This window comes from Arvicola amphibius, chromosome 4, assembly GCF_903992535.2.
Source record: "Arvicola amphibius chromosome 4, mArvAmp1.2, whole genome shotgun sequence".
Classification (NCBI taxonomy): Eukaryota; Metazoa; Chordata; class Mammalia; order Rodentia; family Cricetidae; genus Arvicola; species Arvicola amphibius.
This window is the reverse complement of record NC_052050.1, coordinates 98,853,838-98,878,760: the sequence shown is the minus strand read 5'-3', so window position 1 is coordinate 98,878,760 and position 24,923 is coordinate 98,853,838. Positions and strand designations below refer to the sequence as shown.

Genomic DNA, 24,923 nt, shown 5'->3' with positions numbered 1-24,923 from the left:
TATTAAAAGTTCATTTAGCTATTGTCACGCTGGATTGAGGTATTTGGGGCATCGTAAATCTGTGTTCCTGGCAATGGTCTCTCCCATCCGGCTCCAGAAAATGATCTCTTACTGCTGTTGAGGTGAGTGCTCGGTGAGTTTGGGGAGAGAGGAAACTTCCTAGTGAAGGTATTTCACCTAGGGAGGGAACCCCAAGTTACATCCAACTCCCATCCGTGGAGTGGACACAGTCAGCTCACAGGGCACTCAGGACAGATGCTTCCTGGCATTCCTACATGTTAGAAGTTGCTCCCTTGCTTCTGGGACACCATTATCTTAAATAGAAACAGTCATGCAACCCTAAAAGGAGTTTGTGGACTGTAGTGTAACCATCCTCATCCCTGAGAGTCCAGACATGCCTTCCCAGGGCTTATTGGAAGCCTCAGTATGGTGTGTCAACAGGCACCATTTAATTGATCAGAAAAAAGGCAAATTAGAGAGAGCCGTGCAAGGATGCACACAAGACTGCCCACAACACACTGAAGAGGGGCAAAGAGACAGTTAACTCTATAGTCTCTTATTGTTTTGCTTCATAATGAGTGTCATTGAGTTTAATAACAAAGCTGAGGGTGCTTGCTTGTTTGTTTAAGGGCTGGAGAGATAGCTCGGTGGCAAAGAGCATGTACTACTTATTCAGAGGTCCTGAGTTTGGCTCTCAGAATCCATGTTAGGATGCTCACAACAACCTGTAACTCCAACTCCAGAGAGAAGTCACCTCTGGCTTCTTCAGGAACTGCAATAAAGCATTCTCGTGTGTGTGTGTGTGTGTGTGTGTGTGCGCGCACACACACACACACACACATACAAAATTAAGACAAAATCTTTTTAAACTTTTTTTTTTGAGGAAAAACTAAGCTGAGAGAAAATAGTGACACAGAAGGCTGTGAGTTTGGTCACCTATGCAGACTACCTTGACTTTGGGGGAAATGAGAATAGAGAAAGGTGTTGTGGGGAGGGAGGATTCATGAATAGGTGCTGTGTTATAATTCCAAGTGCCTGCAATGAGAGAGAGCTGGTAAGGGGGAGGGAGGAAGGAGAGACCCTCAGCTGTGATGCTGGCTTGTACACTCACCATGGTAGATCAGAACACTGGAGAGACCTGTGCCAGCCCCTGAGATTTGCAAAAGTCCCTGGGGCAGAGTCGGAAGAAGCTGGACGTGTCTGATGGGGAGATCCCGACAGTTCAGTGAGGACCTAGGGGGGGGGGCCTGCAGGAGACAGAGGCAGTGAGCAGGTACCATCCACAGCACCCATTTTGTACTTCTGTTTAGGGATGTGGGGTGAACATTCAGCTCCCTCCCAAGGGTCTCTCATTTCTCACATCTTCTCCAATCCCTCAACATACCAGATGTCTGAACAGCTTCCTCTAGGTATAAATGGCTGGACACTGGCTCTTGATTGGATAGAGCAGGTGATAAGTAAGGCAAGGTGGAGAGGCTTGCTGGTCCCATCAGGAAGCTGCCAGTCAATATGGGCATTGAAGAGGGCTCGGCTGTGAGAAAGGGGTGGGTTAGAGGCTGGATGGACACCTGGAATGGGGTAGGCCTCCCAGGACAGCAAGAATCTCTCTCTTGGGAGTTAAAGGAAATGCCTTCCCCCCTCTGACCCCAAGTAGCTGGGTTGCTCAGCTGTTGATCTATGCCAACAATACCCAGCCTTTCCTTGTGGCTGGGCTTAGGGGCCTTCCTAGAAACCTCACACAAGAAACCTATGACTTGGCCCCTCCCACTCGGAGACAGCAGGTCACTAAACCCCTGGGAGACTAAGCACTACCCTCAGCCTCCAGCTTCTGTCCAATGGATGGGAGCAGTACCACATGCTCCCATGAGGGTGGACACAGCACTCTCTTCTACTGAATGGGAGAGCTGTGAGATGGGATGGGTCCTGCCTCCCTCATCAGGTTGGGACTCCCTAAGGACTGAAGCTACCTCTCCATCATCTTGGGGGATCCATGGAAGCTAGTAGGAGAGAGGTTTGGAGGGGACGGAAGATGAACCTCCTACCACAGCGCAGGCTGAGGAATCACCATCTCTGTTTGTACCTCACTCATTCTCTCCTAGCTGTGTGATCTTAGTCACGTGACTTTGTTTCTCTGAGCTATTTCCTTCCCTCTCTCCCTTGGTTTCTCTCTTAGGATTTCCCTTCCTTCCATCCTCTCTTTCTTTTCCTCTCTCTTCCCCTTCTCCCCTCTGTCCCCTCCTTTCTTTCTTTCTTCTTCCATGGTGCTAGAATACAACCTAGGACCTTGCTCACAATAGGCACACATTTTAACCCCGAACTGCTCCCAACCCCGATTCCTGGTGTTCAATGTCAGCTTGTGCTACATTTGAGGAGGCCTATGCTCCTCCAAAAGTGGCTCTCTGGATCATCTGCCCATCTCACCTAGCTTCCTGTGCTTGGAGTCCATAGCGTGCTCTTCTGTGGGGCCTGCAGAGAGAACCCTGAGATCAGTGGCCCTGGGTTGGGATGTGCCCAGCCACGGGACTTTCTTGGTTCTCAACAGGTCATGTGACCTTGCCTGAGGTCTTGAGGTACTGTGCCCCACTTCCTCCCTACTCCTCAGGGTGTTGGCCAGTTCTTGCTTGAGTCCAAGTCTCAGCTACAAGAATCTCGGCAGGTAGGTGAGAGTAGAGGAGAGGCAGAGGCACAAAGTCACAGATCATGTGAGGTTGGAGCCCGCTGCTCTGGGCTCTGCCCAGGTTGCCCCCATAGCCTGCCAGAGAGAGTTAATGCTTCCTCTATGGATGCTATACCCTTGCAAACACTTGTCCACTTGCAGACAGCAGTGAAAAGCAGAGAATGTCTCAACAGATCAGTGGCAAAAACCATGTACCTCAGCAAGAGGCCTGTACAGCCAACTGTGGGGCAGCCAGTCAAGGACCCAGCTTGGGCCAGATGTGAAAGAGTCAGGATGCTGGTGGGTATGTGGCAAGGGGAATCACAGGCTGTAATTTACTAGGAAGGCACCAAAAGGAGATGGATAGAAGGATCAAGGAATCTACCAATGGGTGAAGCAGCTCAAGGCACATAGGTCCCAATATTAACTATGGAATTCAAGAAGAGGGGAGATATGCTTGCTCACAGAGGGACTCATACCTTAGCTCAGTGTAGCAGGAGAGAGGGAGGAAGGGACAGAGGGATGGAAGAATGGAGGGACAGAGGGAGAGAAGAAGGTGGGGAGGCAGGGAGGGAAGGAGGCAGGAATGGAGGGAGGCAGGGAGAGAGGGAGGCAGGGAGAGAGGGAGACAGGAATGGAAGGAGGCAGGGAGGGAGGGAGACAGGAAGGGAAGGAAGGAGGGAGGGAGGGAGGTTGGCAGGGAGGAAGGTTGGGTGTAGGGAAGAAAAGGAGTGAGAGAGAAAGGGAAGAAGGAGAGAAAGGGCAAAAGGAAAGAGAGTGGAGGGGCCTGTGAGGTCGCTATGTGGGTACAATACTTGTAATGCAAGCCCAGAGACCCAAGTTCAATCCCCAGAACTATGTAAAGTTGAAAAGACAGAACTGACTCTGCAAAGCTGTCTGACATGGACATGCTCATATAGCATGCATGTGCCCATACACACAATAATAGGGAAGAAAGAAATTTGCAAAGAGGAAGGGAGAGAAGAAAAGAGAGAAGAAGAAGAAGAGGAGAAGTGGGGGGTATTCTGGAGACAGATCCTTGTGTTCTCCAGCAGCAATCTAGAAATGCCATCCAAGACATGCTAAGGGCAGAGAGTGAAATAGTGTATGCATATGTATTTGTATATATGTACATATGTTTGTACATGTGTGTATATTGTGCATATATGTAAGTGTATGTTCATATATATGTTGGTATATGTGGTGGGGGTGGATCAGGTGAGTAGAGTATTTCTGACAAGATTCAGAGGGAGAGGTGGACACAAACTGCCTTCGGGGGGAAGTGCTAAGGAAGGGATGGGCTGGAGGCAAACTCTCCCACTGCCCATTCCTGGCACGCTAGATTACAGCACACACCAGACTTCCATGCCCACCGGTAAACAAGTGTGCAAGGCCTGGGGTTGCAGCTCAGTGTAGAGTGTTTGTGTAGCATTCCAAAGGCCTGGGCTTCATCCCCATAGCACACACGCACTCATGCACACACACACCAACCTCACACAAGAAATAAACATAAACTGGAGAGATATCTCATCCCCCTCTTCTGGCCTCTGTGGGCACCAAACACACATGTGGTACACAGACATGCATGCAGGTAAACCACTCATACACATTAAATAAACACACTAAAGAAGAGAGCTAAACGTGAATAAGACAGTGACTTTATGTGGATGAGTGGTCAGGGAGGACTTCCTGGGTGAGGTGGGCTAATGCTTTGGAAGGACCTAACTACGGGAAGAGAGGAAATGCTTCAGGAAGAGGGGCAATGCGGCAGTCTGCATGGGCTGCCGCATGGGGAAAAGAGTGTAGCCAATGTAGTGTCTCTCTATGAGCCAGAAGAAGAGGAAGGATGGTACACACAGGCCTCTCAGAATGTATCCTGTGACAGCTGGAGGGTCAGCAAAGCAGGGATACCATAATCTGTACGGCGAAGCACCGATGACCACTAGATGAGGGCAGACTAAGTAGGCAAGAGTCTGGGCAGGAGGCTCAGAGGGGTGCAGATACCTAGCTAAGGTCACACAGCCCATAAACAGCTATTCAGGATTCCAACCCAATCCTGGCTGAGGCCATACCCCTGGCTTAAAGAGACCTCCCTCAGATACCCCAAGGGAAGGGGAAGTGGGACTCAAAAGTCATTGAGGAACAGGAACCGAAGCAGCCCACAGAGACTCTACCAGGAGGAGGGAGCTTTGCTCATGAGATGCCTGTTCCTCCCTGGGAAGCAGTGGCAGGGGTTGTGGTGGGAGGCAGACAGGACTTAATGGAGTAATTGTGACCACAGCAGGCTGCAGAGATAAGGAGGGACTAGATCTGAGAAAGGCCAGACTAGGTCAAGAAGGGGTTCACTCACGTCTCTTCTGGGGCCTCTGTCCTGCTTCTCCAGAAACTTCCATGCTCTCACCAAAGCCTTCCTCTGCTCCAATGTGCTCTACTTTGGAGAAACACCAGAGACCCATGTCACAATCCCAGAGCCCCCAGTAGGGTCTCTACAGTGAGTAGCTGTGACTGCCAGGCATTTCTTCAGGACAGGAAGAAACTGAGGCAGGGCCACTATCAGCATCCCCCGACTTACTGAAGAGGTCCTTGCTCAGGCCCTCCAGCTGTGTGTCCTGAAACACATACTGATCCAGTTCCGCTGCCAGGGGAGAAAGCACAAAGTCAGTCAGAAGGTCTCCCAAAGGTCCTGCCGTGGGTCAAGCCTAGGGGCTTCCTGGGTCTGGTGCACAGTAAGGTCTCTATAAAGGTGGCTGAGTGTAAGCTGAATGAACAACAGGGAGACATTGCCTTTCATGGAATGAGTAAAATATGTGCTCATGAAAACATATCTACATCATAAAATAACTCCAAGAAGAACAGTAATGCTGGTCTTGGGGTTGAGCTCAAGCTAGGTCTTTATTCTCCACTAGCTCCATTTGCTGGACAATCTTGAGCTGATTGCTTAATGTTTCTGGTTCCTGTTTCCTCATCTGAACAAAGAGAACAAACAGCACATACTATCCAGAGGTGGACACAAATAGCTAGACGTGTGTTCAGAGCATTCAACATGGTAGATGGGAAGCACTTCAGAAGTGATGGCAAATGGTGTGGTACGTGACTTGGAGCTAGTGGGAAGACATTTGCATGGGCAGGAACTCAGTGTGTGTGTGTGTGTGTGTGTGTGTGTGTGTGTGTGTGTGTGTGTGCATATTTGTGTATGTGTACTCACATGCACCAGTGCCATGGGATGTATGTAGAGGTCAGAGGGCAACTAGCAGGAATCAGTTCTTTCCTTCCACCTTAAACTCAGGTCATTAGGCTTGGTGGCAATTGCCATTCACCCATAGGGCTACCCTTCTGGCCCTGAATCTCTTTTCAAAGCTGGACATGCCTTAGCAACCTGCTCAATCTCAGGCACTTCCTTTTCATGCTGAAGTCAGGACCTGGAAGTGAGGAAGCCCTGGCAGCCGATTTCACATCTGCTCCTGGCCATGTGCATCAGCCTTGAGGCTGCATCACCTCCTTCAGCCTCAGTTTCCTCCTCTGTAAGCAGGAAGCTCTCACACCAAGGACTTGGTTGGCCATACAGTGTAGCAATGAACAAGCTGCCAGTGTCAGTTGCTGCAATGGCAGACTCAGTGGCTCAGATGCCAGAGAAGGGCATGTGGTGTGTGCCTATGATCCTGCACTTGGGGAGCTGAGGCTGGAGGATTGCCATGAGTTTGAGACTGGCCTGGGATGTATAGTGAGTTGCAGGACAGCATGGTCTAGATAAGACCCTGTCTCAAAAATAAAATAAAATGAACATAACACAAAAATCAGAAAGAAAAGGAAAGAAAGGAAGGGAAGTACCATAAAGGCCATGGTTGGCTTGACAGTCATCAGGGAAGGGACCCAGCTCCCTCCTCCTTTCTCCCTGCAGTCCTCTTTCAGCCCTAACTGCTCCCCCTAGCTACAATTTTGGTAGGAGGGAAATTTTTGTTGTTCAAGGTGACTCAGTGAGGTTAGTGAAGGAGATTTTTTTTCTCTGTCCTTTCTCTGGTCTTACCGATGTTGGCATAGGCCTCCCTGGTCTCTTCATCCCCTTCCATGTCCTGCAACAGCTTGCTGAACTGGTCACAGTTGATGGTGTCTGTGTCTGGCTCTGGAAGGGAAAAGCCCCTAGGGTGAATCTTGGGAGTCTGGAAGGAGGGATGATGGGGAAGGAGAGCAGCAGTCTCCAGTTGAGGGGAGTGCAATGGGCTGGGAGCTGTCCGTGGTCCTGACGCTTGCTGACTGTCTTAGCCAGCAGAGGGGAGGAAAGAGGCTCACCTGAGCTGAGCTCGATCTCCTCCCCAGCCAGGTCCATCTGGTCATACAAGTGGTAGAGGTGGAGGGGGTCAGCATCGCTGTTAAGTAGCTCCAGGTAGCTGCCCTCTGGAAGCCCCAATTCCATGGTGGCACACAGACTATGGCCTTGGAGGAAAGACACATTCAGCTGTTTCACAGGTGGTAGGAAAAGGCAGTGCATGAACATCCAAGACTGTTGATGGCTGGGAGTGGAAGGAGCCAGAGGTCATGAACAAAGGGGCATCAGGCACTGAGATGGGAGTTTGAGGCCCAGCTGTGGGGCCTTAGGCAAGTGACTTACCTTCTCTAAGTATCAGTTCTCTGGAGACATGGGGAGAACCCTGAAAGGCCAAGGGTGGCGTGGTGCAGTGTGACAGTCACATGGAAACCTCCAGTCAAAGGAAGTTCATTATGTTGGGGGACTCAGAGAAGGGACTCTCCTCTCCCAATTTGGATCCTCTAGCCACACTAACCCTGCTTCCACTCACACCCAGGGCTCCCAATGCCTCTGGGGGCCATGCTCCCCATGTTTCTGCTTGCTTAGGAATTTTTTCAAAAGTCACTGAAATAGACCTTCTCCTCTGCCGGCAGTTCCAAAAGGGGTGAAAGGCAGAGATGACCCTGCTCACCCCAGTGTGAAGAAGGGTCCTCTTTATCTGCCCCAGCCCAGGGTAGACTGCTCAAGTCATGTGTGGATGAACAAAGAAAGACCCTGCCCACTTCGCACCTGTAATGGTTCATCTTGATTATCACCTTGCCAGGATCTAGAATTACCAAGGAGACAAGCTTGTGGCCAGGCCTGTGAGTTTCTAGACTGTAGTGACTGAGACGGGAGGACCCATCCTAATTGTGAGCAGCATCACTCTGTGGGCTAGGGGTTCAGAACTGAGCAACAGCATGCATCTCCCTCTGCTTCCTGGTTGTGGGTGCAGTGTGAGCCGCTTCCTCCCTCTCCAGTCACTGTGCCTTCTGGATACAATGTCCCTTCAAACTGTGAGCCAAGCCAAGGATCCCTCACATTGTTCTTGTCAAGTATTTTGTCACAGCGGTGAGACCGACCGGTAGCTAGCACAGCACCCTGCCCCAAGCCTGCAGCACATTCCCGCACCTAGGAACAGTGCAGGGAAGATCGCACAGATACTCCCAGTTCCTCGTGTTGTATGACGAGCTTCACACATGTCACCCCTTAGGTCTCATCACACCTTAACTAATTACATTCCTGTCTCTTGGGTGAAGAACCAGATTACGATAATGAGTGGCAGGCCACATCCTCTGCTGCAGCCATGGGAGGGGCTGTTACTTGAGAAGGGAACATGTGGGTGACAAGACAATTTCCTCTTCTGAAAAAAATGTCTGCGCACACCAGAGGGCAGGGGCTGCCTTTTGGTGAATGGGCCTTCTGCAAACTGCCCTTCCCTGAGGTTTCCATGCCTACCTAAGAGGCCACCCCAGTGCATTCCACCAATCCAGCCCCACAGTGGAGGCTTTGCTTTGTTTCACTTGGGTTAATGACCATGCTGGGAGATGAAGGGTTCAATGAACTCAAGACTTAAAGGTTCCCAAAGTGTCCACTAAACGGACAGCAAGTGTGATGGTAGCTGATGCTGTGCTGCAGTTATGAAGATAATATTTTATGTGTATAGGCTGGCGTGTGAGGGAAGTGCTCATGGTGGTCAGAAGAAGGCGTTGTAGCCCTAGAGATGGAGTTACAGGCAGTTGTGAGCAATCTGACGGGGATGCTGAGGACTGAACTCTGCTCCTCTGAAAGAGCTGCAAGCAGCATCAACACTTGAGACATCTCTCCAGGCCCATATAATTTTTAAAAAAGTGAACAATACTGTGTTCTTGCCACCCTGTAAGCTGTCTGGAGTTTGGGGGGCAATGACCCTGTTCCAAGAGCTCATGGAAGAAGATGAGGACTAGGATTGGGCAGGAGGAGGCAAGTACCATAGACAAAGGAGGAAATGGCTTTCAGGCCTGTGTCTCAGAGTGGGCAGGCGGCTCAAGACCATGACACAGAGGAGACTGACGGAAACTGCTACTCTCAGCTAAGACTTTCACTTCCTTCAGGGGCTTCAGGTGGTCTCAAGAGACAGAAGAGAAACCGAGGCACGTAAGCAATATTGAGAGGCTGGGCTGTGATGTAGCTCAGTGGTAGATCACTTGCCTAGCATGTGAAAGACCTTGGATTCCATCCCCAGTGCATACATGCATTTACACACACTTAACACACACACACACACACACACACACACACACACACACACACAAACCAGAAAGCTGTGCTGAGGGACTTTGGAGTTTAGAAGGGAACAGGAGGTCTGGTATTTCCTTTGAAGTCAGGAAGCTTGGAAGGCTCATGCATGAGAAGGTTCACATCAGGAATCTCTGAAAATGCTGCAATTGTTTGACTCTTGGTTGCCACTGTGAATGGCAGGTTGAAGTATGGCTTCAGAACTGGGCCTTGAATCAGTCCATGATATTAGTGTTTTTGTTTCCTAAGCTAATGAGTGTATTTGAGTGGTGTGTGTACGTACACATGTATGTTCATGTGGCCAACACAATGTTTCTCTTCAGATCATACAACCTGCTGTTGCTAACAACCCCAATTCCTGACTGTCCTCTAGAGGCTAGTAATTCTCAGTTATGACTTCTTCAGCTCCTGGTTTGCGCCTCTTGCATTGGAGGCTGTCTTAGGTCCTTCTGGCTTGGCAGAAGCCTTCTTGCTGCAAAAGATCGCTCAGGATAGTCACTGGGACAGGGTCAGTATGAGTGACCTGAGGGCCACAACTGTCCTGAGCACAGAGATGTCAAGGGAACACGGGGCTGCAGCTGTGTGATGTTGGGAAAGGTGATCTGAGAGGAATTCGCCCTCTGGTTGTCCTCACCCTATTGCCAAGTTTGTCCTCTCTGTCCCAGAACTCTCAACCATCTTGGCATTTCTATCCCAGCTCCCTAGCTCCTTTGGGCTCAGAGCAGCCACCCAGTATATGGCAAGATATAGTAATTAGAAAAACTGGAAATAGATTTGGTTTTGGTCTCTGGCAGCAACCCACAGGGCTTTTCCATGACGGAGGTGGGAGAGGAAGCAAGGGTAGCTAACCATGGGATGACTAAGTTCACAACAATCCAATGGCACAAGACCAAAGCAAGAGTCATGGACCCTGAGAGCCAAGCCCTGTCTGCTTTGGAGGCTGTGTGACTCTGGGAAAACCCTTTCCCGTCTCTAGTTACCAAGGCTGTCATCTGTTAAATAAGAGAGTTGCAGGGGGAACAATGGCTTTCAAGTGACATTTTACAAGGATTCCAGATCCTTTAACAAATGAGAAAAAGTTGTTGTTTGAAAGGGCATTGAGGAGCCCAGAACTCCTTTTCTCTAAAAGGGGCTTCACAGAATAGTTCAAAAGCACAGTTGTAGCTGGATGTGATCATACAGGTCTGCAATACCAACTGCTCAAGAAGACGAGGCAGGAGGATCATGAGTTCCTCATCTCAAGCACACAAAACAACAACAACACTGAGATCCAAGCCTGGTGGAAGGTCTTGTGATACCAGCTTCAAGTGGCAGCAAGGAGATTGCAAGTTCAAGGCCAGTCTGGGGTACATAACAAAAGTTAAACACAGGGTTGACATATAGAGAGCCATCACTCAACATGGGAAGGCCCTGAGTTCTGCCCTCAGGACAATAAGACAGAAGCAAACAGAACAGCTTCCAACAACTTTTCTGAGTGAAAGACACTGACCCAACTTGTGTAATACCAACTTCACGCCACTCCAAAGGGCTGCCAGAGCCTGGGCAGAGCCACAGAGAAATAATGGCTGGAGTGTTGTAGTTTATGGGGCAGGGAAACCACTCTAGAAGACACTGTCATCATGGACATGCTGATCCAAACACACACTGGTCCAAATTCATGGAATGCACCCTACCAAGACTGAACACAAACTTTGGCTTTGATTTTTAAGTGACTATGAGGTGCTGTTGCAGAGTCAAAGATGGTGACCTGGACTGCTATGGGATGCAGGTGAGTAGCTGGGGAGGCTATGCATTCATGGACATGGTAGACGAGAATAAAACACAACTCTCCGACTTCTCTTAAGTATCACCACAACCCTAATAATGTTTCAAAAAGTGAAAAAGCAAGAAAGTAAACAATCTAAAGAAGATCAAGGCTAGGGAGATGGTTCAGACACGAAAATGCCTGCTACACAAGAGCGAGGGCCCGAGTTTGGATCCCCAGGACCCATATAAGAAGTCCAGCAAGGTCGTGTGTGTCTTATTCATAGTGCTCGAGCGTGGGCACAGGCAGATTTCCCAGAACTCACTAATCAACCAGTGTAGCCAATCAATCAACGACCTCCAGGTTCAGTGAGGGACCTTGTTAGAATAATAAGATTTGCACATACTACCCTCACACCCACATGCACATGTATACACACGAACACCATACCACACACACACAAGATGGAGAGAGAAAGCAACAACAATGAAGAAGGCTGGTTATGGTGTTAAGTGCCTGTAGTCCCAGCCCTGAGGAGGTATAGACAGAAGGATTCCTGGAGTTTACTGGCCATCTACCTAGCCTAGTCAGAGAGCCCAAGATTCCAGCAAGAGACACTATCTCAGAAATGTGGTCCTTAGGTGGACAACGCCTGAGGAGTGACACCCAAAGTTGGTCTCTGGTTCCCACATGCACAATCACACATACACATATAAAGAAAAAAATAGATGTGAATAAGAAAAAAGAAGGAAGAGAGGGAGAGAGGAACGAAAGAAGAAAGAAAAATGGAAGTGAAAAAAAGGAGAGGAATCAAAGGAAGAGGGAAGAAATGGAAGAAAAAGAGGAGAGAAAGGAAATGGAAGGAAGGTGGAAGGAAGGAAGAAGAAAGGAAGAAGGAAGGAAGGAAAGAAATAACAACCATTTTACACTACAGCTCAAGTGTGACACCCACAGTGCTCTGGCTTGATGCATCAGCCTGTGTGGATGCTGGAGTACCATCCAGCAGCTTGTGGTCCTTGATAGGTCTCCCTGGGACCAAAGTGACGCCACTTCTCCCAGAGGATGTCTTCAGAATTCATGTACCAGTCACCTAACCTTAGCCTTCTGGTACTCAGAGGAGGGAAAATTAATGTTAGATGATTTCACTAGGGGGAAACCTCATGGTTGGGTTAGCAAAACCCTTCCTCAAAAGAGAAATAGTCCTGAGGGTACACTGGCTTCATCTTGCCACATGACAGTAAGAAGGTCCCTGACAGGGTCCACAGCCAAACTCTTGAACTTTCCAGAGTTCAGACTTTAAGCTCAGCCTACCTCCACCCGACGGTGATACTCAGCTCCAGCATCAGAACACGGACAAAGACCCCAGCTCACACCCAAGCATAGGCACAAGGTCTCCTCTCCTCGCTTTAATCTGAGATATCTCAGAGAGTCAACTCCTAGGCTCCCTAGGGGATGTGCTGTGATCTGCAGAGTGACCTCATTGTAGCCGTGTCCCCTGTCTATCCAGCTCTGCCTCTGTCCCCCAGTGAACCTCACTCCAAACCCAGGCCACCTCTGATATGAGCATCTCCAGCTCAGTGCTGGGTTCTATGGGAGCCTCACCTCTGATGATATTTTAAAATACATTTTCCCGAATATGAACTGAAAATCATATGGAAGAAGACACTACTGTGGCTACTACAAGCAAGCCTCCTCATCTGTGCTCTGAGCCCTGAATGGAAGCACCCACTGAACCACAAATGGAGCAAATGCAGCCTCCACAGGTACTGGTAAATGGCAGGCATCTGGGGCCTAGAAAAGTGCCGTGCACCACACCCCCCTGTCTGTGTTCGGTGCGCTGGCACCCAGTTCATGAGATTCGGGCAAGGGGCAGGAGGTTAAAATACACAAACACAGACAGGCAGCGACACGGGTCATCCTTGAATTCCCCAAGAATGCCCCCTTTATTGTGTTCAGGGGCAGATTATATAGAGATAGCCACGCCCCAGCCAAACCCACCAGAAACCACTCTGCCATCAGGAACTCCTGAAGGTCTTGTGCTCAGAACAGCTATAGGCACTCAGATCAGGGAATTACAAGAAATTCAGGATCTGGGGTCTCACTGCTCCCAACAGGAAAGGAAAAAGGGGACACACTGGGAGAGCTGCAGACAGAGGACCAGGGGTGCCAGCACCCTGTCTCTAACAGGAACCCCTCCCCAGCTCCAGGCAGCCCAGTGAGTCTCAACTTTCCCATGGCAACCAGTGACTTGGAGAGAAAAGTCAGCATATTTTGCTAGAAAGAAACCCAAACCAGAGGGTGAGCAGGGAGGAGGAAGGTCTTACAGCTGTAGTTTATCAAAGCAGGGCCCTAAACTCCAGCCCCAACCATGACATGAATTAGGAGTGGCCTGCTTTCAGGAAGCTGAAGGTGGAGACCCAAGGCCTTCACTGAAGGACTTTCACAGGCCGGAGCATGGTAAACATGGTGCCTGCAGGTCCTGCCCTGCCACTTCCTTCTCCCACGTTAAACCATTAGGTCACATTCCTAAAGCTAGCCACTCAGGTCCATTCCCTTATTTGGCCACTTCCTTATGCCTGACTGACTCCTGAGGCTGATCACCAAGATTCAGGTATCAAAACACCAAGGTCCAGCAACCAAAATTCATTATTTGGCTACACCCACTAACATGTCCAACCAGGACTCACATAATGCAGATTTCCCCAGTTTTCTTCTTAAAAACTATTCTTGTGCAGCACCTGCTGCTGTCTTTGTCTGATCCAGAGGTGGCATCCTCCCTTCCTTGTCCCCTTCAGAGTAAATAAATCTCCTTTGTGCTGAGAATTTGGATCTGGTGTGTTCTGTATTGACTCTGAGGTCCCAGTCTTAACCTTGAACACACTTTCAAGGGCAGGAATCATACAGCAACATCCTGTGCTCACACCAGGCACAGGGTCTTCAGCTGAGCCCGGGAGCTGCACTTTTTGTGGCTTTTGTTATTTGTTTTTGTTTTTAAGGACAGGGTCAGGCTATGTTCTATACTAGTTTGGTCTAGAACTCATAGCAATCCTCCTGTCTCAGTTCACAAATGTGCACTGACATACATGGCACTCGGCCTGTCTGATGTTTTCTGGTGGTCAGGGGATACTCTCTGGGTTTTGATGCCTGACAAGTCTGAAAGCTTCACCCAGAGAATCTGGGACTGCCTTACTGCCATTTAATATGTGTCTCTCCCTCTCCAGGTGTAATTACTATTCTAAGTTTCGCCCCTTGTGGTGGGATAGAGAATCTAGAGTCCTGTATCCCAGACATGAGCTCTGTCACTGAGCTATGCTCCCAGGCCTTGGATTTGGGGTTGATGTTTTTCTTCTGAGACGGTCTCTCTGTGCAACCCAGGCTGTTCTGGAACTCAGTTCCCCTGCCTCAGCTCTCAAGTGCTGGTTGCCAGCGTGCACTAACTCTGTTTACATGTAACACCCAGAATCCCCCATAATGCTCCTTTCCTCACACTTGCTCTCCACTGACGCTGAAGAATGAGTGGAGCTGGGGCTGAAGAGATGGCTCAGTGGTTAAGAGCGCTTGCACCTCGTGCAGAGGACTTGAGTTTGGACTCCAGCACCCACAGCAGACAGCTCACAGCTCCAGAGGACCCAATGCCTTCAGCCTCTGTGGACACCTACACTCATATGCTTATACCCCCATGCATACACATGCATGCCTACACATAATTAAAAATGATACAAAAATAAATATTCTCTTAAAAAGAAGGGAGGCTTAATTTCCAAAGCCCCATGCCTACTCCCTTGCCAGGCAGACTCCACCTCTTAGCTTGCCTGGCTCCTCCCATAGTTCCCTGCATTCTGCCATATTTCCCATACTTCCCCTCAGCGGGCAACTTCAGGAGCAGGTCAGACACTTCTTCCATTCTTCTGGGTTTCTTTTTGAAAGCGTCTCGGCTGCCCTCCATAGAGTGACCTGGCCCTTGGCCTGGACTTCTCCACAGTCTCATCTTCCTTTCCTCTAATTCAGTGTTGTCCAGTCTGCTCTGGACTGTTGCTTGACAATACCCAACTTATTTACTCTAGTATCTTCCGTAACTAACATTGTGAAGAAACACAAGTGTGGGCTTATTGTTTGGGATTATTCACTATGATGATGATGATGATGATGATGATAATGATGATTTTTTAACCATGGCTGGCCTGTAACTTGCTATATAGACCAGGCTGGCCTTGAACTGTCAGAGATCTGCCAGCCTCTGCCACCAATGAGCTGGCATTAAAACCATGTGCCACCACATGTTTGGGGTCTTAATTTGTTTGTTTGAGAAAGGGTCTCATTGTATCTTTCAGTCCCTAAATGCTGGGGTTACAGATGTGTGTCGCTGTCTTACTCAAATATACTTATTTTAAAAGAAAGTTACTCAGGTGGTAGAGATTACTCAGCGGGTAAAGGGGATTCCCAGGAACCACAAGCTGGAAGGAGAGAATTGACTTCCACAGGATGTCCTCTGACCTGCACAGGCATGCCATGGTACTGGCTCCCAAACCTAGACAACCAAATAAATGAATAAATGTGCAAAGAAATAAATGAAAAAAATCTGGCAGAGTGTGGTGGTTCATGCCTGTAATCCCAGCACTCTGGATGCTGAAGTAGATGATGTTACTGAACATAGCATGAAGCCATTTTGGGCTAGAATGAGAGTAAAACATAAAAGAAAAAAAGAAATTTTTGAAATTAAAAGCAAATAGCCAAGCAGATCATTGACATCAATATTACAAGTAGTCCATAGGCTGCTGGGCATGGTGGTGCTCACTTCATTTGTAATCTCGGCACTTTGCAGAAGCAGAGGCAGGAGACTGCCAGCTTGGGGTACAGAGTGAGAACGTTATACCCAGGTCTCAAAATTATAACCCAAACAACTACAAATACAACAAAAAAGGAAAATAAGACAAAGTTCAAAGGCAGAAACAAGCTGTGTACACCCCAAAACTGCCTACAAGCATGACACATGGTCTCTCTGTGTTAGGATATTCTTCCCTCATTGTGTTCAGACCCAGGGTGCAGCAGAGATAAACCCTGAAGATGTGCTAACAAAGGAAGCCAGACACCGAAGGACTGCACTTACACAAAGCACTCAGAGCAGTCGGAATCAGAGAGCCAGATGCAGAATGGAAGTCGCCAGGGACCAGGAGAGGAGGAGTTACTGCCCCATTGCCCAGAGTTTCCATTTGGGAGTGGGGTGGAAAGTTCTAGAGACAGAGGTAGCGATGGTTCCAGAACACTATGAGCATGCTCAGTAGTAGATTTATGTTGCACGTTTTCACCACGCTTTTACAGTAATACTTTCTATCATTGTCTTGAACTGCCAGGAAACAATGATGCCACCTGCCACCAAAACAAAACAGCACTATTGAAATAGCATCAACTTTTCTAGCACTGTGTTAACAGTAGTGGCAACCCCCAAGAACCCCCAGTTCTCAGGGGACCTGAGCAGGAGGATGGTATGTTTGAGTCTCACTGAGCTACATCTAGACCTTATCTCAAAAGAGGGGAGAGAGAGCTAGCGCGGCCAAGCCTGAAGAGCTACATTCAATCTCCAGGACCCACGTGGTGGAAAGAGAGAACCAAGTCTTGCAGGGTTGTCCTCTGACCTCCACACACGCACGTTGGTTCATGTGCCGCCCCCTTCCACACCACAGCTAGATAAATAATAAACAAAGTGCAATTGCATTTTTAAGAGGAGGGGAAAAGAGGAGGAAGAGAAAGGGAAGAAGGGGGAAGGAATGGGAGAGAGACCAGAATGAGGAAGTGGAGGAAGAGCAGGGGGAGGAGGAGGAAATCACTAGTCTGTTAAAGACAGTGACAGTGAAGTCCAGATTCTCTTTTGAGTAAGGGTTCCCCGAGTGAGAAGCTTCCTCAGCCACTGCCTCTTTGTGACACTCCTTTGGGTGTGCACCAGTTCTCTCAAAGCCCTTTCCTTCTGACACACACTGGTGAGTTTCCAAAGCACTCCTGCGTGAGTCGGACAGCTGTCCAGAAATCTCTTGTGTTTTGCATGTTCTACAGAGCAGTGAGGGAGAAGGAAAGCCACTTGTCAGCCAGGATGAGTGAAGACAAGCCTGAGAGTCAAAGCTAGAAGCTTCCCCGCCCTCCAGCCACTCCCCTGATTGCCTGAGACAGGGCCTTGGCACATCATCCTCCAGTTAATTTCCAGAATGTATGCCAAATAAAATCTCTGGCCCATCAGATGGCCTCTGCTCTACTAACTGCCGGGTTTCTCTTTGATAGTCTGCTCAGAGCCCACAAACATTCATGGGAATTCACATTTGCTACCCAGGCAGCAGACAGGGTTCTCAGGAGATCTGGGTTCAAATCCTCTCAACAGCTTGCTTTATGACTTTTGACAAAACAAAATCAAACATAAATATATTAATTAATAAATGTGATTATATATACTTTTATAGGTTATGTGTATATATAAATTATATATTGCTTGATTATGAGTTTAAAGTAAATTAATATATGTGGATATACTAGCATGTACTTAAAAACAACAAAAGACCACTTCCCCAGACTCAGTTTCCTCAGATCACATTAGTGCTTCTCCTTGAAAGTCGCTAGAATCAGCATGGAGAGGTTATTTAACCCAGGTTCCCAGACTATGCACCCAGGGAACACCTGTAGGACAGAGGCAGGGCCTGGTACTCCAGGGCCTGCCTGAGACCTTGGGGTTGGGGCTGGTATCTGAGAACCGAGCCTGGGGCAGGGCTTGGGACCATGTGACCAGGGACCTGCCTTGAACAGCCTCTCAGATTTCCCAAACCTGGGCTACTGGTTCGTGCTGCTCAAGCATCTGTGAGGGCTTCTCCCCACCTTCATTCCGAGCCTCCAGGAAAGCGGGATTTGCAGTGGGAAGGTGATGCCCTTTGGCTACACCAGGCTACAAAGGAGGAAAGCCAAGTTTCCTTAGTTAAGTTTCATCAATCTGCCTGAGAAATTATATTTATTTATTTGGAAGCATTGCTTAAGATTTTGCTCAGAAGTGAGGAACCACTGGCCTTGAAAGGAAGAGGTCCGTTTTGTGAGGGACTAGGTGCATGCATGAGGCATGGGAGAAGAAGAGAGCTGTGGGACTCTGTAGGAGGAGAGTACTTGCGTAAGGTCCCATACAAAGCTAGGCACAGTGGCTGCCCTTACAACTGCCTGGGTCCCCAGGAGAACTCTCCCCACCCCTTCTGGCATTCATTGCAACTGTCTTTAAAGGATGTGGCAAAGTAAGGCAGATGCCTCTGCCTCACCCCCTAGATGTTCATTGCCAGAACTCTGCACCCTATGTGCAAAAATCCTCGCAAGAAGTGCCCTGTATCCAGACTCCAAAGTGGTATGTCCCTACAGGCAAATGAAGGTCTAGAGATGGGAGTTCCCTGGTCCAAGGTCCCGGCTCCCTCCTTTGCGCGCGTCCCTGGGTAGATGTCGAGGACTGGTGAAGTGCACACCTGCCTGTCTGCCAGAGCGGCAAACACTCTGCAAGGCTGTCTCCCCTCCCCTGCTCCCCGCGCCCCTCCCCCACCTCATGCCCTCCCCGTGAGCTTTGCGCCCAGCCTAGGGGCTCTGACTCCCAGCTCCCAAGTCCCCCACGCAGTCCAGGAGCAGCCCAGGATTGGAGAAGCCTCCCTACCGTCTGCACACCCGTCCAGCTCTTTCCAGCCTGGCCGTCTGACCTCGGGCAAAGAGTTGCCGGCCTCAGAACTTCAGATTCCCAGTCGCACCTTGACGACATCTACCGCGGCAATGCCCCAACTCCTGGGCTCTGCTAGTCCTCTTCCTGCCGCCAGTGCCTCAGCGGCTCCTAGGAGCTTGGGGCAGGCAGTCTCCTGGCAGCCACTTCACTCCTGCTCTGTGGCGGCTCCCCCTCGTCCCCGTGCCCCCCTCCCCCCGCCTTTCACTTTCTATCTGCACCTCCAGCTTTGGGACAAAGAAAGAAATAAACACCCTCCCTCCTGCAAGCAACACCGACCACGTGCTTTCTCAGAAGTATCCACATGGCAAACCCAGTTTGCATGGACTGAGTGTCCCCAGAGACTCACCCTCAGGCAGATCTCACTTAGGCCAGCTCTTACGTAGGAGGAGAGGGCTTCAGAGTTGAGGCAGCGGAGCTGAGCTCCAGAGCACGTGTTTGACTTTGCAGGCCATCTCACCTACAGCCCTAGTGGCCCTCTGTTTCTCTCCACTCAGCCCAACAACAGCGACAGATAAGCTGCTCCTTGGGGCATTTAGACTGAGACTCACTAATAAGGCTCTCAGACCCTCTGCTTTTCCAGGACATGCCTTCTTGGAGAGGTCACTTCCCCTTTCATGGCTAGATTTCCTCATCTGTGGCGCTCAGTCAAGTTCGATTCTGACCTCTCCCTCCACCTAAAACACTGCCTCACACCCAGAACCGTCAACCGCTTGAACACTTGCCACTATGGTTTAGTCGGTACATTTCAGGGTCGTCTGAGAAAAGGGATGCAACCCTTTCTAACCATACAGTAACATTTACCAAGGACCCCGACAGGAGGTTACTACAAAGAATCAGGTACTACGCTGCACTGTCTGATTCTCACTGTTACCTTACCACAGACACATTCCTGTGAGCCCACTCTGTGACCGCTGAGGAAAACTGAAACTCGGAGCTTAGCGGTGGTTCAGAGGCACAACACAGATGCAGCAAAGAGTGTAGCTGGGTGGTGAACCTACTGTGCTGTCCCCAACGCAGATGCTCCATGAGAGAGTCAATGCTCAACGTCTGTCCCTGTACCTACTCCTCAACCCCCCCGGAGACCAGAGAGAGTAGAGTCTGCCAGAAGCTCTGTGCCTACCAGATACACACCAGGCCTGATTACAGTTTGGGGAGTGCTAAGCTTCCCAGGGATGGAGTAGAAGTCTCCTACAGAGACATGTCTCAGTTACCCAAAGACAGAGCTGGGCTTGAGATGTAGCTCAGGGGTAGAGAGCTTATTTAGCGTGCTCAGGATCTTGGTTCAATATCCTCAAGGAAGCAGAGAAGGAGAAAGAGGAGGAAGAAGAAGAGGAGGAGATGAAAGACCAGGTAACCCCCAAACCTCAGCAGAGCCAAGTGCTGCCAACACAGCCCTTAGACATCTGAGTGCTGAGAAAGACTTTTTGCCAGGCATCTAGATGTTTCCAGTGTCTCTCAAATGAAAAGACTTTCCACTAGGCCCACCCCAGTGGGACACAGACCCCTTTCCTTACCTCCTCCACCAACTCACAGCAGCAGCGACTCTGTCTGTCCGGCAAGCCCCTCACCACGCTCATGAAAGCTCTAGTCACATCAGTTTTGTCCGTCCCTCCTTTTTACCTTGCAACTCCGGCAGGTAAGACCCAGAAGGGCAAGGAACCAGGCTGCGCATGATGTGGAGGGCAGAGATGCACAGTGTCTGGGATTCAGCTGTCCCTCCTGGTGTTCTAGACTTCTTCAAAAAGGTCCTCAGATATCCAGGTGAGAAGTGGGTGACCTCACCACTCACCTGCCTCCCTAGACCAGTCAGGAGCCCAGAGCCTACCAAACTCAGCTAGCATGCAAAGGAAGCAAATAGGGGACCAACTGAAAATGGCAATGAAGCCCAAACGGTTCATATCCTGTAGCTGGATACCCTCTAATTTGCCCATACTCCCTTAGCCACCCACAGCTTCTTATTTAATTTCAGTTCCTCATTGCAAGCCAAATTGGGTGACCACAGAAGGCTGCACATTGGCTAAGACACCTGAAAGGATGATTGCTATGGATCCACACTGGTGCCTGCTACCGTCTCTGCCATCTTCTGCAGGACAGGGCCTGCATCAGATTCCCACGCATGCCCACAAGACACCAAAGAGCTGTTCAGTTTATGGGGGAGTGCTAGCTCCTGCTCCCTACTGTCACCCTCATGGACATAGCAAACTGCTTTGGATTTCGCTGGAAGGGTCATCATTTTTATTCCTACATGTTGAATTAAAACCCAAGTTGCACACGGAATGTTGACTCAAAGAGTGTAGCCTGAGAGCTCCCTGGCTCAGGGTGACTTAGTTGTAGGGATAAGCAACATTGAGTCACAGACGGAGAGAGTGAGTACCTTTTCACTCTGCCCATCCTTCAGGTGACATCAGTGAAAAAAGAATTTTGGTTTGGATGACTCTGTTTTGAAAGCCTCACAGATGGCAGCTCCCTATCAGGGAGCAGTATCTGGCTTGAATCTACTATTATTGCTCGATTTTTTTTTCTTTAAAAATGACTTGCCGGGGCTGAGGCTGGAGCTGGGGCTGGAGCTGGGGCTCAGCTGGTGAGGTGCTTGCCTACTATACATGAAGCCCTGGGTTTAATCCACTGCACAAACCAGGTATGGTGGTGCATACATGCGATCCCAGGATTCAGGATGTAGAGGCCAGTAGTTAGAATCAGAACTTTAAGATCACCCCAAATGCTGCAGAGAATTGGAGGCCAGACTAGCTACACAAGACCCTGCCGAAAACAAACAACACTGCTGTTTGGACTCTTTTCCCTCCTCGTCGCAGAAAACAAAACTTGCTTTGAAAATGAATTATAAAAGTGAACGGCTTGGAAAACACGTCAAGGAAATCCTCGTGTGGGTGGTAGGAGGACTGTGGAGGTGGCACCAAAGTGGGTGAATTTTGGGGGACAAAGGGTGGTGTGGCTGTTCCTGGCAGCTGGGTGACCTTAAGCCCCTCGATTCCCATCTGAGAGTCTTCGTTTCCCCATGGGTAAAATGTGTGCAGTAACTGTCTTTGTATGGTGACAGTTTTATAGCCATCACCACTGCTTGCTAAAGTCCCAAGAGGGAAGTAGACAGACAAATGAGAAATGCCAGGAGTCAACTTGAAACAGCTTTTGTTTGGTAGGGAAAACAGTTAACAATAGAAATCTCACTATGCCCCTTCCCAGCCTCATGACCTGGAACAAGGAGAGGTACTGGCATCAGATACTCTGCTCTTCTGAGACACATGTAAGGTCCCTTCTTGTTTTTAGAGGCAGCTAGTTCTGATGGCCCCCAGCCACCCCAGAGTTGCATCACCAAGGCCAGTCAGTGTTACAGTAGGGCTCAGCCTGAATACACGTGGCTGGCAGCACCATATACCTGTGCTCTTACCTGGTTTCTCTACATCCTCCTTGACATCCCTAGATCCCAGACCCATGTGCCTCAATAACTAAGGAGAAGTGTGCCCATGCCTGTGCAGACAGTTTCTGAACAGCACTATGACAGGGTGCCATATCAGCACCCAGGAGAATAATGCTGGAGATTCAGAACAATGCTGGTACCCATCAGAGGTCAGTGAAGATGGGGAAACAATGGAAGGGCACAGGATAGCGTAGACAGCAAATGGAGACAAGGCATGGAAAGGAAGGGTCAACCCAGCCCTGGGCAATCTTTTCCTCAAAGCCCCTATTTGGGAACTAGGAGATGCTCCACTGACAAAGTGTTTACTGTACAAACATGAGGATCTGAACTCAGATTTCAGCACCCAAGTAAAAACTGGCATGGTGATCTGCACCTATGATCCCATAGCAGGAAGATCACTAAGACTTGCTGGCCTTAGTGTTGAGCAATTAGTGAGCTCCAAGTTTAGTGAGAGGCTCTGTCTCAAAACAAAAGGTAAAGAGTGATTAAGGAAGACACCAATGGTGATCTCTGGTGCCTATTCACAGGTAGGTATACACGTGTGCATGCACACCCCACTCCCCAAACATGTACAGATGCACAAACATGGCCCTGTGTGTGTGCACACACCCAATTCTGGAATTGTCTCAATGGATAGAGGGCAACTGTTTTGCTGACCAAGGCTGGCTTGAGTCCTAAGTGGTTGAAGACGGTCCCTTTGCTTGCCATAAGTGTCTTCTTGCCTCATGGTTCTTGGTATACACATAATTCCCAGGGGGAGCTAAATAAGTGACTCGGGGAGGAGACAAAAACGATAAGTTAGGATAAAGGTGGCATGTTACAAGTTAGGAAGGCAGGAAGTTATGTGAGAATGCCACTTCCAGAATGATGGATATGTAAATGGACTCACCCACTGGTAGGAAAGTAGGTGAGTAGGTCATTATATAAATATACACAAGTGAGTGGATAGGCAAATAGAAAAGCTATTTGAATTTGGTAAGTCAATATGGGTTATAAATGGATTCATCAAGAAGTCGATTGGAGAAGGTTGGGGATGAAGAAAGTGTGCTGGAGGGAGATATGAAGTGCCCAGGAGGTGACCGGAAGAAAGGGTCCAGGTGAGCCACTCAAGGCAATAGCATCAGAATCAGAAATAGTCGCTGGCTTGGTCAGGAGTCAAGTTCTGAGGCAAGAGGACACAGAGCAGGCTGGGAAAATCCTCCTGGAAGAGCCAACTTCCCCTTCCCAGCACACGCACTTCTCCTTTTGTGGCTTCTGGGAGTGAAAGAACCACAGGCTAACTGCTGGGAGGCATACCAGGGGAAAACTGAGTCCTCAAGGCAAGGAGGCATGCTATTGGGAGCAGGGCAGGAGCTGGGGAAGACACCTGGAAGAGGGAGGAGGGAGGAAGCCCATATAGGCAGCCCCCTCACCCTAATCTCCAAATGGGGAAGGAATTTGGGGGCTAGGGAACATCCCTTTCCAATAAATCAGGTAGCATCCTAGAGGGAGACTTTATGTTGTATTTCCCAGAGTGGAACCCATATGAAGAAATCCCAGAGTCCCCGAGACAGTGGGCAGTAATGTAGTACTCAAAACAGAGTATGGTGCAATAAAAAATAGCCCAGAGTCAGGAGCTTGGAAGGGATGTCCTGAATATCAGAAAAAAAAGATCAAAAGACTTCCTAGCTCATCAACAAACCCAAGACAGGGGCCATCCTCTCCTGGTCACACCAGACCATGGTCACCTAAGACACCAGCTTTGATGTCTCAGAGTCAGAAGCAGCTGACAGGGACTGGGAATGTTCGTGTCTCACATCGAATGTCAGAAAAGTGACTATGTGACTCCTGCCACCTCTATTTTACAGCTAATTTTTTCATCAGGACCCTTCCGAGTTTGCCTTTCCCTGGCTTGTGACTACCTTCTCAGGGGCTATCAGCTATGACTGACTAGCTTCTGTCTGAGTGTCTGATTTGGTTTCTCATTGAGCCCACTGAGTTTCCTCAGGATGAAACTTTGAGCTCCAGACTCCCTGGAGCTCTCCTGAGGCTGTGTGTACACAGGCTGCTCTCTGTAGGTCAGAGTCCACCTTCCGGGTCTTCTTCCAGACAGGACTTTCTTACACGGTTGCAGTGAGGGCAGGCCACCACCTGTCATCAGCCCATCAAAGTTTAGAGATTGCTCACCTGTTCTGGTAGATTTTCTGGATCCTGGAGCTGTTCAGAAAAGGGAGTCAAGCAGAAAGTCTAGAATGGGTCCACTCTCTTTAGATGAAATAGCCCTCTCCTAGCTCCAAGGCACATGGTTATTTAACTTCTCCGGGCCTCAGCTTATTCATTTGTAAAGAGAGAATGGTGGTAGTGCATGACATGTGTATATTCACCATCTGTCTACCCACCCACACACTCACCCAATAATTTATCCATTCATCCATCTGCCCACCCCTATCTACCTATCCATCCATCTGTCCATTCATAAATACATACATATATGTACACATACACATCTATCCATTCATCCGTCTACCCACCCCTATCTACCTATCCATCCATCCATTCATAAATACATGCATACATATGTACATATACACATCTATCCATTCATCCATCTATTCACCTACCCATCCACCCATGCACTCACCTATCCACCTATCTACCTTCTTCTACCTCACTTATTTACCTACTCACTCATCTACTTATCCATCCATAAACCTATTCCCACAGTCATACATCCATTTATCAATCTAGCCACTCATTCAACTGCCTTTCACCATCCATCCACCCATCCATCCACCCACCCACCCACCTACCCATCCATCCAGCCAC

The 24,923-nt window shown here is 49.1% G+C and overlaps 1 protein-coding gene across 8 annotated transcripts in view; it reads right to left on the bottom strand.

Moving 5' to 3' along the window:
• Ciita (class II major histocompatibility complex transactivator) overlaps window positions 1–24,923 on the bottom strand; it is a 52,654-nt gene that overhangs the window by 23,952 nt on the left and 3,779 nt on the right. For 2 of the 8 annotated variants that reach the window (XM_038324729.1, XM_038324725.1), the window contains exons 2-8: window positions 6,944–7,087; window positions 6,681–6,776; window positions 5,229–5,291; window positions 5,007–5,087; window positions 2,422–2,466; window positions 1,384–1,531; window positions 1,112–1,245 (exon numbers count right to left, since the gene is read on the bottom strand). In XM_038324729.1, coding sequence (XP_038180657.1) covers window positions 1,112–1,245; window positions 1,384–1,531; window positions 2,422–2,466; window positions 5,007–5,087; window positions 5,229–5,291; window positions 6,681–6,776; window positions 6,944–7,087 — 711 coding nt within the window. Of the gene's footprint in view, window positions 1–1,111; window positions 1,246–1,379; window positions 1,532–2,421; window positions 2,467–5,006; window positions 5,088–5,228; window positions 5,292–6,680; window positions 6,777–6,943; window positions 7,088–18,619; window positions 18,812–19,028; window positions 19,250–20,302; window positions 20,430–24,923 lie in introns of those variants that run through there. The other 6 variants (XM_038324733.1, XM_038324728.1, XM_038324730.1 and 3 more) reach the window with 5 other exon arrangements.